The following is a 13,741-nucleotide window of genomic DNA, read 5'->3' as shown; positions in this document are numbered from 1 at the left end:
TCAGTAAATGCCTAATCATCACTCATAATTTAGTCTATGATAATTTAGTCTTTTAAAAGAACTTTCTGAGTTAAAGTCATTTTTCTTTTTTTTCCTAAACAAAGTAACTTTTCAGAGTATTTCTCTAGATTCTACCTGCAAGTGCTCATTGGCCCCTGATGCTCTCCGGGGTGAATTTTTTTGGTTTGGACATTGGTTCCTCAGCTGCAGGCACTTTCTTGTTCCTTTCATCTAAGTAGAAACTTTGAAAGGTGCATAGTTTTTGGAACAGGATAGAATTCTTTGGAATTTGTATGCTAAGCCACTTTAGAACTTGAATTTGACTTCACAGCATGGTTATACAAAAAATAAAAGATCAAGTGCTCACAAGGTTAAATTTCAGGAAAGCTCTCTTGGATGCAAGACAAAGGCGGGGTATAAAACGAAAACAAAAGTAGCCTGAGTTAAAGAGGTCATTTGAATTTACTCTCCACTCAAGACTGCTCCTCTCTGCAAGCTGAAACAGGTTGGTTTTTTTCATTTTCTCATTCTAATTGGGATAAGATTGTTTTTTAAAGCCCAAAGACTTTATATACTTACCTATGTAAAGGGAGTGTTGATGTACAAAAGTCTAAATGTTAACATATGCAAAAAGAGCTATTTGAAAACAGCTATACTTTAATCTTAAAACAAAAATCTGACTATAGCAAGAAGAAAACATATTATTTCTGGCATTATGTTAATACCATTACTTGCCTATAAAACTTTGTTAATGAGAAAATAGGTTGTGTTATACTATTTTTTCTGTTTTATTTTACAAATGCTATTTTTGTTCTTGTAATAATTATAAAGACATCTAAAATGTGTTCCTGTATGTCTGACAGAAGGATCAAATCCTGCAAATAATTTCCATTCCTGTCTTATTCACTCACATTTTTTAGTAAGATTCCTATTGAAAAATATACTTCCCTAATGTCTTGTATTATTTGTGCATATTATTTCTTATCATCAGCTTCAAGATTTGTGAAGAATGAGAAAGAACAAAGTTCATACTGTGTTAATAATTAACACATAAGAAAATGATGACCAGAATGGTCTTCCAGATTGGAACTTTTCAAATTAACTTAAGGGTAAAAATAGTCATTTTAAATTGTTGGCACCTGGTTTTTACATAATGAAAGCAGTTCTACTATGTGGTATATTTCCTTGAGGGCCTTTTCTGCTTTACTCATCCAAACAAGGTTAGTAAGAATAAGAATATTCTTTTGGAAATGTACCATAAGTTGGCACACTGTTTTCAAAATAATATTTTCATTAATGATTCTATAAGAATGTTAGAGCTTCTTCCAAGGACAAAAAGAACCAAAGGGAGACACAAAGGCTAAGGAAAAGGCAAAATTAAACTCAGCAGTAAAATAAAAACACAGAACATCATTTTTTTTTTTTTTTTTAAATTTTATTTATTTACTTGACAGAGAGAAATCACAAGAGAGGCAGGCAGAGAGAGAGGAAGGGAAGCAGGCTCCCCGCTGAGCAGAGAGCCTGATGTGGGACTCGATCCCAGGCCCCTGAGATCATGACCTGAGCTGAAGGCAGCGGCTTAACCCACTGAGCCACCCAGGCGCCCCAGAACATCATTTTTATATACATTTTAAAACTTGTGAATTCTGGGGACGCCTGGGTGGCTCGGACCGTTAAGCATCTGCCTTCAGCTCAGGTCATGATACCAGGGTCCTGGGATCCAGCCCCGCATTGGGCTCCTTGCTCATCTGGGAGCCTGCTTCTCCCTCTCCCTCTGCCTGCTGCTCCCCCTGCCTGTGCTCTCTCTCTCTCTGTCAAATAAATAAAATCTTAAAAACAAACAACAACAAAAAAAACTGTGAATTCTCTGTGAGCTTATTTTACTTCTATAAGGTGTTAATAACCAATATAGTAAAATAACTAATGATGAGAATGATGATTCTTGCCAACCATCTATAGATTCTAGACTAATAGCTTTATACCTGCTTGTAAATCCTTTAGTTTGACAAATATTTACAGAGCACCTATTGTATACCAGCCACCCTACAATGTAGTCATTACAAATATAAAGCCAACAGGTCATACTCTTAGGGAACTAAGAAACACATTTTTTTCACATAATGGGGTCAGTTCTCTGAGAATGAACGTAGGTGTATATGTAGATATAGCTATTGGATCAGGAAAATCTTCTGGGGAGGTGACATCCAAGTTAACTAAGGAGGAATTGGCTCTTTAAGGGAAGGGCAGGAAATAGTTTATCAGATGAAGGAGCAGAATGAGTAATGGTGCAGACATGTGCTGCAGCATGGTGTGCGCCAGCAAACTGCTTGCAGATGAGTACTATGACTATCTGGGGTGTAGAGAGATCTAGCACAGCATAGAGAGATGTAGCAGGAACCATGGGTCATTTTTATATACATTTATAAACTTGTGAATTCTGGGACAAGTTAAGTGTCTGCTTAACATTACGGAGGGAGCCATGGGCATCACGCTAAGTATGTATCGTTAGCTTGGATTGTATCTTTCAGGTGGAGAAATGTGTCTTTCAGGTGAGGAGCTTAGCAGAAGAGTGACAGATTAACATTGCAGAGATAGAGAACTCTGGTGGCAGTAAGAAAAATGATGTTGACAAAGAGGTTGTAAGAAGGAAAAAGAATAGGAGATACCAGTTGGGAAGATACTGTAATAGGCCAGGTAAGAAACAATGGAGGTCGAATGGTGCAGATGTGTCAAAGAGGGCAAATTAAAAGAGATAGATTCACAATCTGTTTGTAAGGTAAAATCAGAAACTAGGGGCTGACTGAAAATTAGGGATGAATGTGACAGAAGTCAAGGACAGTGTAGGCTTAAGACTCAGGTAACTGGTGGAATAATGCTATTGAACGGTAGCATACTTTCAGCATGTGTGACAGCTTTTCAAGGGAAGCTAACTAGAGGAAACTTTGTTTTTTAAAGGCAAGCTAGCAAAATTAAGTATAAACACTGAGTTAATTTATTTAATTTATTTTAAAATAAATTCATTTTAAAATATGTTTATAAATAATAAAAATATATTTATTTTAGCTGAATAAAGTAGTTGCTTATTTAACTCACTGCCAATATCCTGCATAAGAATCACAAAGTTGTGTCTGTAAGAAATATAACATTTCTTTTTCTTTTGTTGAAATCTGACTAAATTTTCATATTTTAAAAACTATATAAAAGTCATTACTTTGATTTAGGGTTTAATGATTAAGAAAATTCCACAGCATATTATTTTTATCTTTCTTGTGTAAATTCCAGCTCCTGCACACAGACTTGTAAAAACAAAGGATGAAGAACTAATCTTGGGGATGCCTAGGTGGCTCAGTTGTCAAGCGTCTACCTTTGGCTCAGGTCATGATCCCAGGGTCCTGGGATCAAGCCCCATATCAGGCTCCTGCTCAGTGGGAAGCTTGCTTCTCTCTCTCCCACTCCCCCTGCTTGTGCTCCCTCTCTCACTATGACTGTCTCTGTCAAATATATTAAATAAAATCTTTAAGAAAAAAAAAAAAAAAGAACTAATCTTGGGGCTATACTCCAAAATGGCTTCCACTGAAGAATTTCAAATTTCAAAGAGCGGTAGATTCAGCCTCACCTATGTTATAGCAAAAATCTACTCTCTAGTAGATTTAAAAAGTGTTTCCTTTTAAACAATATTAAAATGAATATTTTGTATTCTTTTTGACATTTAGATTGGAGCCATGACTTTGGAACACAACCAGTCAACAGATTACTACTATGAGGAAAATGAAATGAATGGCACTCATGACTACAGTCAGTATGAAGTGATCTGTGTAAAAGAGGAAGTCAGAAAATTTGCAAAAGTTTTCTTGCCCGCCTTCTTCACAATAGCTTTCATCATTGGAATTGCAGGCAATTCCATAGTGGTGGCAATTTATGCCTATTACAAGAAGCAGAGAACCAAAACAGATGTGTACATCCTGAACTTGGCAGTGGCAGATTTACTCCTTCTTTTCACTCTGCCTTTTTGGGCAGTTAATGCAGTTCATGGATGGGTTTTAGGGAGAATCATGTGCAAAGTCACTTCAGCCTTGTATACAGTCAACTTTGTCTCTGGAATGCAGTTTCTGGCTTGTATCAGCATAGACAGATACTGGGCTGTAACTAAAGCCCCACGTCAATCAGGAGTGGGGAAACCGTGCTGGCTTATCTGTTTCTGTGTCTGGATGGCTGCCATCTTGCTGAGTATACCTCAGCTGGTTTTTTATACAGTAAATCACAAGGCTAGGTGCATTCCCATCTTTCCATATCACCTAGGAACATCAGTGAAAGCATCAATTCAAATGCTGGAAATCTGCATTGGGTTTGTAATACCCTTTCTTATTATGGGAGTGTGCTACTTTGTCACAGCAAGGACACTCATCAGGATGCCCAACATTAAAAAATCTCGTCCCCTCAAAGTTCTGCTCACAGTGGTTATAGTTTTTATTGTCACTCAGCTGCCTTATAACATTGTCCGGTTCTGCCAAGTCATAGACATCATCTACTCTCTGATCACCGACTGCGACATGAGCAAACGCATGGATGTTGCCATCCAAATCACAGAGAGCATTGCACTCTTTCACAGCTGCCTCAACCCAGTCCTGTATGTTTTCATGGGAGCCTCTTTCAAAAACTACATTATGAAAGTTGCTAAGAAATACGGGTCCTGGAGAAGACAAAGACAAAATGCGGAGGAGATTGCTTTCGATTCAGAAGATCCTACAGAGCCAACCAGTACTTTCAGCATTTAAATGTAAAATTGCTGCCTCTTGCTTCGATACACATGAATGATACTTCTCCCTCAGATAAAACATCTGCTTTATTCTGAAACTTAAATCTCAAACACCGTGGTGCCAACTTATGGCAATCAAGAGGTGGGGGGAAGATGGGGAGAATATAGCAACCAGGAAGAGGAGGAAATGACATAATAAATGCAGATAACATGAAATTAAAGTTAACAATATAGGAAAATAGTATTAACAGGCATAAATAATAAAAACACTATGCTATGAATTAGGCCATCTGAAATAGATGAATAAAAAGGTTTATATTAAGGGGCATTTCTAATTATTTTAAAAGATCTAAATTTTAATGTAAGAATGATTTCACTGCATAATTTCAGTATTTGAATAGCTATACAACAAAATTTAATCCTTTTTTCGTGTTTCGTAGTTTGTAAGTGATTTCCTAAGACCCCAGAAATAACAATTTAACAATTAAAATATTACATAAAAAGCTTTACTGGCTCTTTTAATACATCCCTGGTAAAATTTTTTTTTTCTTTTTATCCTTGGTAAGTTTCTGAACATGTGCTTCCATGATGTTAATTTTCTTTAGTAATAAACTGGTTATCCCATTAGATTTACATGTATACTCTAGAAGCAATCTTTAGTTAATCATATTTACCTAGATTCCAATTTTGTGAGTTCCTAAAGGGCTTATCCATTTATGTGAGTCTATTACTGAGGGTTGACTAAACAATACATTTTCTTACATACAGATTCTTATTTTTTTGCTTAAGCACTTACATTTTTAAGCAATAAAAGTATGTGACACAACAGATGATTTTTAATAACACGTATATCTTATCTTTTTAAATATAATTATTTATAAATTATAGTTCATTTAATATGTCCCTACTGAGGGGTGCCTGGGAGGCTCAGTGGGTTAAGCCTCTGCCTTCGGCTCAGGTCATGATCTCAGACTCCTGGGATCAAGTCCTGCATTGGGCTCTCTGCTTGGCAGGGAGCCTACTTCCTCCTCCCCCTCTGCCTGCCTCTCTGCCTACTTGAGATCTCTCTGTCAAATAAATAAATAAAATCTTTAAAAAAAATATGTCCCTACTGAAATTTAATTTTGAAAGGAATTACAGTGATCAATAGTGTACACTAATATGAATTTTCTCTCTCACAAACTATAAAAAAAACTGAACTGTAAAACTGTAGGAAAAAACAAGACATGTTTTCTGCTCTTAAAATAAATATCACCTGGTCAAGATATGTTATCTTAAAATTACTTTTTTGGGGGCACCTGTGTGGCACTGTTGGCTGAGCTTCTGGCTCTTGTTTTTGGCTCAGGTAGTGATCTTGGGGTCATTAAGATCAATCCCTAGTTTGGGCTCTGCACTCAGCATGAAGTCTGCTTAGAGTTTCTCTCCCCCTCTCCCTGTGCCTCTGTCCTACCCCCCACCCCTGCACTCTCTCCCTCTAGCCAAAATAAATATTTTTTTTAAATTACTTTTTTTAATCAAGTATTTCTAAATTTGAATATGCCTTCAAAGCCAGAATTTGAAGAACGGTGATCATGAAACTCATAATTATGTATCATATTATTCTAGCACAGCACCAAAAGGATGGATCCGAATACTCACCACTGCTCCACCATTTCTTGCCATTAATTACATAGCTATCGCCATCTCGTTGGATGCTACATTCAATATTTGTGGCATCACTCGAAGCTACATTGGGCTCTATAAATAAGCAAAGGTTGAATTTACAGGCAGGCAGACATCATCAGTTTACAAAAGAGATTTTAGATAAGGAAATGTGAACTCTTTGAGGATGGAGGCATGTTCCTATCCTTCCCCCCTTCCACCCTAGTTCTCCTATAACCTACATATAGTAGCTACTCAGTAAATGTGCACTGGAAGAATGAACGGATGAATTTTGAACACTGGCGATCAGCAATCTAAATTGTATTCTTGGCTTCCTCGCTGATGCATGATTCAAGATAACTCACTGATCCTTTCTCCAATTACCAAAAGTAGATTAAGTATACTGTTGTTTATTGTCCACAACGGAAATCTACTAAATACTAAACATTTGCAAGCCAGATTTCCCCACCATGTAGTTTACTATCTTAGACAATTTCCAACCCTGCCTTGCAAATCCCATCTGGAATGCTTTCACCGACTTATTTTGCATTCTGTAAAGACTGATCAACACAATTTCTTCAGAAAGTTTTCCATGGGACACCCCTACACAACTGCTTTACTGTATGGCATTTCAAAATGTACAGGCTAGCCCTCATTGTAGTCACCTGCACTTGCTAATATGCTGCTCTTTTAAATGGGTCCTTCAGATATTTTGTGCGTTCTATTTCTAAAACTAGAGACCCACGGGGTTCCTTTAGAAAGGGAGCTGTGTACTTATTTTGTAACCTCCAATTAGTGGTTTGAAGATAACATGTCACTGCAGATGTTCAATAAATGCCTCTCACCAATTTTAAATGGAGATCAGTTTTCTTATTACAAATACATACAATGTTATAGAAGACTTTTAAATCTGGCTAAAATTATGGCCAGATGACATTTAGTTTAATTCTAAGCTCAACTATAAAATGATGACTTTTTCCTTTGAAAAATTCTTACCTGCTGTTTCCTATGTACAAATGGTACCAAACCCACTTTTAACATGCTCCTAATTTTACTTCCCCACATGATCATAATTTGAACTATGTGATCAGCCCTGGTGAATGGTCTATTTTTCTAGGTTCATGGCAAAGTTAAGTATTTTGTAACTATCAGTAAAAATTATTACAAAGACAAATATTTCATACATAAGGGCAAAAAAGATGTTAAATATACATACAAGGCAATTTTAGAAATGTAAGTCAAAAGATAATGAAGTTAGGTTTACTCTGCTGCTAAATGCTTAAAGTAGACTATCAGAAAACATCACTGGGTATCCTCCCATAGGGGAGGACAATTTGATTCTGCACATTTAAAAATGCCAAAATTTGAAACCAGGCTCAAAACAAGCACGTGCTCATCTCTGTCCATGGGCAAATTTGCCTGAAACACAGAGCCACTCTTCCATTTTAGCTTATCCATAATAACTCCAGGATGACTGACTGCACAAGGGGAGAACCAGGATTTGCTTTTACCTGTCATACAGAAGCAAGAGGCAATGTTCCCTTGAAGAAGAGGCTCAAGCCACTGCTGCTTCTGCTCTTCACTTCCATATAGGTGGAGGATCTCCATGTTCCCTGTGTCTATATGTATTTAAAAAAAAAAAAAAAAACACATTTCTTTGGCATTTAAAAATTTACCAATATGAAATCCAAACTTTATGTTGGAATTATATACATGTATCTTTTTAAAGTAAACATTTGCTTACAAAAATATTTTGAAACATAATAGTAAATATAATTTATAATGAAGGTATGCCATAAATAATAATTATAAATATATGGCATTTGGTGCATACTTATTCAATTTGTATTGAATTATGACACTTGTCCGCTTCATCCCAATAAAACCTGGCTTTAATGAGGTCTGACTCATTTAGGACTAAGGAAAATTAATTCACTGTCTTAATCTTTCCCCGCTTTCTTGTAAATATGCTTTGCTAGGAGTGACTGCAATGCTTCTGGAGAACAATTATCATTCCATGCTCTACTGAGACTCCATTGCTGAGACTCCTGTTCCTCAAACATATACTGTGCTCTCTCACTTTCACCTGTTTGCCTGTGCCAAACCTTCTCTCAAGTCCAATTCTACCCATCATTCCTAAGTAAATTCCTGCTTTTGAGCCTCTTCCACCATGAAGAATCTCTGATTACACAGTCAGAAATATCTCCTTCCTCTGAACTCACAGAATAATTATTGTCTCTTTACCTCTACCATTGTTTTTACTATTGTGCACCCCCTCCCATCTAGAAAAGTACTAGGTGGTATCTCAAGAATGCTAAACACAGAATCCCTGATAGAAAATGACAGCAGATAACTTCAAAGACCCTTTCCAACCCTCAGAGGGCATTGTTCAGTAACTGATACACTACTAGCACTCTCATATAAGAAAGAATGCTTTATACCTGCCCTGGAACAAAACACTCTAGGGGCTTTACTCCGATATTTTTTCTTATCAAACTTCTGAAAAAATACTATTTAAAACCTTTCCCTTGAAAACTGATTACTCACAAGATTTATTTTTATTTTTAAAGAATTTATTTATTTATTTATTTATTTATTTATCTATCAGAGAGAGAGCGAGAGAGAGCAAGTGCACAAGCAGGGTGAGCAGCAGGCAGAGGGAGAAGCAGGCTCCTCGCTGAGCAAGGAGTCCGATGCAGGATTCGATCCCAGGCCTCTGGGATCATGACCTGAGCTAAAGGCAGATGCTCAACCAACTGAGCCACCCAGGCATCCCACTCATAAGATTTTTAGAAAAAGATTTATTTTATTTTAGAGAGAGGGTGAGAGACTGTGTGGTGGGGGGACAGAGGGAAAGGGAGAGAGAGAATCTCAAGTAGACTCCTCGCTGAGCAGGGAGCCCAACACAGGGCTTGATCCCACAACCCTGAGATCATGACCTCAGCTGCAATCAAGACTCAGACACTTAACAGAATGAACCACCTAGGATCCCCAATTATTCATAAGATTTTCAAGAAGTTTTCAATATCACTTTTTTTTTTAAGATTTTTTTATTTATTTACTTGACAGACGGAGATCACAAGTAGGCAGAGAGGCAGGCAGAGAGAGAGGAGCAAGCAGGCTCCCCGCTGAGCGGAGAACCTGATGCGGGGCTCGATCCCAGGACCCTGGGATCATGACCTGAGCTGAAGGCAGAGGCTTAACCCACTGAGCCACCCAGGCACCCCTCAATATCACTTTTAAACATGACTTGAATGACAGTCACTGAAATGCCTATGAAAATGGAGATAAATCCAAGTTAAGTCTCTCAAAATGTGTTTGCAGTCTGTCCAGATACTACCAACAGAGCCAAAGTTATATTAAAATGCACAAAATTCCTAATAGATTAACATTCATTTAAAATTCTTTTTGACTAAGGGAAAAAATGAGTCAAGTTATAATTAATGAAGCTCACTGTTTTCTTCGCTTATTTTAAATTCACTCTTTCTTGTTATAGTTCAAATGAGGTAAATATTGACTAAGATCTTGCAAAAATTGTCAGTTTGTTCTGAGAAGCTGGCAAAACGAAGCTATTATTTTTGGGTTGGGAAAAAGCCTGGATAAATTAGTTCTACAAAAAAATTACCCTCCCCCAAATCATCCCATAGGCCCTCCAAATTTTCTAGTATAGCTATAGAATTAAAATTGCTATTTTCAACATTCTAATACACAATATTGTATACTTTGTGAAGGGCAAAAAAAAAAAAAAAAGACAAATTGGAAGACTACATATTTTCCCTAAGCTTTTAGAACTATTTGGAAAGCTTGAGTAGAAATTCATCTTTATACTTAAGAAACCTCCCAAAGTATTTAATTAACATCTGTTATATTCCCTTCTTTTTCTGCTTTGGAAATGCTCCAAAACACAATGTCCTAAGGCCTTCATGAAGATATCTCCACTACAAAGAGAAAACGCCTAGTTTTCTACTTATGGTTTTATACATCCTTGTTTGCTAAGGAGACTTGCTAATCATACTCTGGCCAAAGAAAATGTATTTTCCCGGCCAATTTTTAAGTTTCAGCAGTTTGGTGATATCATTTAGAGAGTACAACTGATAGACTCATGAAATTTTTAATACTAGAATTTTTAATGCTAGGCAAATGATCTTCTAGTGAAAAGGGAATTCATGGGTCAAATGGAGAAAATAGTGGCAGGGCTGTGTCTGCAAATGAAGTCTTCTATAGCATTATTTTTCATATTATGAAAATATTATAAATTATTAGTTATATTATATAACCATATTATGACCTATTAGTATGTCATGAAATCAATTTAATGGAATATGGCTATCATTCTCTAAAAAATAGATCAAAAGAGAACATATTAGATTCGACTAGACTCACTGGAAAATATCTGAATATACTGTATGTAATAAAGGAAATTATTATTTCATGAAACCCTTTTTCAGTAATATATACGCCTCTCATTTCTCATTCCCCAAGTCCCTTGGTCAATCCATCCATCCATCCATGAACATACATGTAAAACTACATATGCTACATATTGGGTCACAATATAAATTATATTTCTTACTATAAGTAGCAATAAAAAAAGTTTTAAGCAAAAGACTACCAGTTCTCCATCCACAAAATTATGCCACCTATACAGTAATAGCTTCACATAAATGAGATGAAATCTTTAGAAATTGTATGATAGATTTCTTGACTTTTACAGTAGCCTCATTACTGGATTACAATGTAGTAGAGCAGTAATTTGATAAATTGGTGATTTGAAGAAGGAAAACCACCAGGGATAAATTCAACCAACACCAGAAGTTTATAGCTACCTTAATAGTTTCAAATAAATGAGAGTCAAAGTCCACTGTCCAAACACCTTACTAAGCAACCAGATTGTGTCTTCTCTCAGATATCCAAATACTTCTTTTTGGTAGTTCCATCCTTCATTAACTCTTTTTGGGAGAGCTTTAGCAGCAGGGTCATACAATGAGCACAAAAGGCAATACTGAGGCCTAACTTGTTCAGTGACAATATAGGATATCATACCGTCATCCTTCTATAACAAATTAAATGTTGGTCCTTGACTGGGAGCAATAGAGTAACTAGAGAAACTAGGGGGAAAAAAGACAAGACATTCCCTGGGTCTAACCTAGACCTACTGAATCAAATCTACAGGGATGGAGTCTATGAGTCTGGTGTTTTTTTGTTTTTTAAGTTCCTTAGTGAGTTCTTTAACAAATCCATGTTTGAAAACATCTTCTACAGACACAGTACAGGTTTATCTGTTCCATATGACCTTTTAAACAAAAAATTTTTTAGACTTTTATTTATTTATTTGAGAGAGAGAGAGAACACAAAGAGAGAGGGAGAAGCAGACTTCCTGCTGAGTAGACAGCCCTACAGGACTCCATCCCAGGACCCTGAGATTATGACCTGTGCCGACAGCAGACACGTAACTGACTAAGCCACCCAGGCACCCCCTTCTATATTACCTTTTTAAAGAAAAGTTGGCTTCCTTCCTTTACCCTTCCAATTTTTCATGCCAGAATCTTTGGAGGCATCCTTGAGTTCCTCTTTCCTCTTCCTTCAAAATATATTTAGACTCTTTCTACTGCTCACCTACTCTAGAACAAACCCCCATCATCTCTAACAAGGATTATTACAACAGACTCCCTGCTTCCTTCCTTCCCTCCTTTTGTTAATTCCTAATACAGTCGTCAAAATGATTTTTTTTAAAGATTTTTTAATTTATTTATTTGACAGGCAGAGATCACAAGTAGGCAGAGAGGCAGGCAGAGAGAGAGAGAGAGAGAGAGAGGAGGAAGCAGACTCCCTGCTGAGCAGAGAGCCCGATGAGGGGCTCGATCCCAGGACCCTGGGATCATGACCTGAGCCGAAGGCAGAGGCCTTAACCACTGAGCCACCCAGGTGCCCCAAAGTGATTCTTTTAAAACTGATACAACATCTTGTCACTGCTCTGGTCAAATCTCCCATGGCTTCCCTGTTCACAGGAGGTATAAGCCCTTACCTGCCCCATAAGGCCCTTTCCTCTCTGATACCTTCTCTTACTATTCTCCCAACTATGCCAAGTTCTTTGACTCTTCTTGGAATACACCAATCATACTCTTGCCTTAGGGTCTATGCAATTTCTGTTTCCTCTGCTGTGGAAATTCCTTCCCCAGATAACATCATAGCTAAATCTCATGCTTTTTTTAAGTCTTTATCGAATATAATTTTCTCAGTAAGGCCTAACCTCATCATTCCATGTTAAACTGTAATTTGCATTTCTTGTTCCCCAGCATTCCAACGTTGTCCTACCCTGCTGGGATTTTTTTTTCCCCCCAAAGCACTTTTCATCTTCAAACTGACTGCATAATTTACTTACTTATAATATTTATTATTTATTTCTGTCTCCCTCCATTAGAACATCAGCTCCATGAGGGCAAGAATCTTTGTGTATTTTATTCTTTGATACATCCCAAGGATCTAGAACACTGCTTGGCACATAGTAAGTAATCAATAAATAACTGGTGAATAGGGGCACCTGGATGGCTCACTTGCAAGAGTGTGTGACTTTTGATCTCGGGGTTATGAGTTAGAGCCCCATGTTGAGTGTAGAGTTTACTTAAATAAATTTTTAAAAACTTAAAAAAAAAAAACTGGTGAAGAAATGGAGAGATAGTGAGGCTAACCAAGATCTGGAACTCTCGATCCATTCCAATTAGCCATATAAGTATCGAAGATCCAGTCGTGAAGTTGTAATCTTTATATTGCCAGTACCTCTGGAGGTGGCCTCTATTCACTAATACTCTTAATGCAATGATGTTTAACAAAAGAATTATCCAGTGAGAATATCAGATCCATTTTTTAAAATATTTAAATCAAAGTAACTGAGAAATAAAATTGTAGACAAGTTTATAAACCAATGACTTTGTGTAGAAAAACTTCTTGTCTTAAAATAGAGGAATTTCAAACACTGCTCAGAATATCTGAGAAAGTTCTGTTTTTAAATAATATAGTAACCTGGTGCTTGGCAGTTAAAGACATCTGGAGCAAAAAAGCATTTTCCTGTTTCTTCAGCAATCAAGGCATAGTCCACCTGGCTGAGACTGCTCACAGCTGGCAAAAACAAGTTCCAGAGGCCTTCTGCTTTGGCCATTTCCTGTCAAGGTGATGAATACGCCAGAGTGATCATAATTTACCATGCACTAAAATAGTTTATTTTTAAAAGATATTGCTATTTATGCTTCTTGCAACTTAAAAACACTTACGAAGTTACTTGTTTTATTTACCTCACAGTGTGTAAAACCAAATAGTTATTAACTCATTAGAAATCAACAATTTCCT

At 36.8% G+C, this 13,741-nt stretch overlaps 2 protein-coding genes across 6 annotated transcripts in view; one reads left to right on the top strand and one right to left on the bottom strand.

Annotated features, from left to right (window-relative positions):
* Positions 1-13,741, bottom strand: part of ACAD11 (acyl-CoA dehydrogenase family member 11) — a 103,682-nt gene that overhangs the window by 43,596 nt on the left and 46,345 nt on the right. For both annotated transcript variants that reach the window (XM_046001775.1, XM_046001776.1), the window contains 3 exons: positions 13,418-13,556; positions 7,909-8,016; positions 6,395-6,493 (listed from right to left, as the gene is read on the bottom strand). In XM_046001775.1, the coding sequence (XP_045857731.1) occupies positions 6,395-6,493; positions 7,909-8,016; positions 13,418-13,556 (346 nt within the window). The remainder of the gene's footprint in view (positions 1-6,394; positions 6,494-7,908; positions 8,017-13,417; positions 13,557-13,741) is intronic.
* Positions 263-5,728, top strand: ACKR4 (atypical chemokine receptor 4). 4 transcript variants are annotated; one of them, XM_046001781.1, is made up of 4 exons: positions 263-505; positions 992-1,109; positions 2,529-2,694; positions 3,714-5,728. In XM_046001781.1, the coding sequence occupies exon 4, from the start codon at positions 3,723-3,725 to the stop codon at positions 4,773-4,775; it is 1,053 nt and encodes a 350-aa protein (XP_045857737.1). In that variant the 5' UTR covers positions 263-505; positions 992-1,109; positions 2,529-2,694; positions 3,714-3,722; the 3' UTR covers positions 4,776-5,728. The 4 variants fall into 4 exon arrangements, with proteins under 4 accessions (XP_045857737.1, XP_045857739.1, XP_045857738.1 ...); XM_046001783.1 differs by lacking the exon at positions 992-1,109 and having other exon boundaries at positions 2,550-2,694; XM_046001782.1 differs by lacking the exon at positions 2,529-2,694 and having other exon boundaries at positions 992-1,220.

The sequence above is a fragment of the Meles meles genome, chromosome 4, assembly GCF_922984935.1.
Source record: "Meles meles chromosome 4, mMelMel3.1 paternal haplotype, whole genome shotgun sequence".
Lineage (NCBI taxonomy): Eukaryota > Metazoa > Chordata > Mammalia > Carnivora > Mustelidae > Meles > Meles meles.
This window is presented reverse-complemented; position numbering and strand designations above follow the sequence as displayed.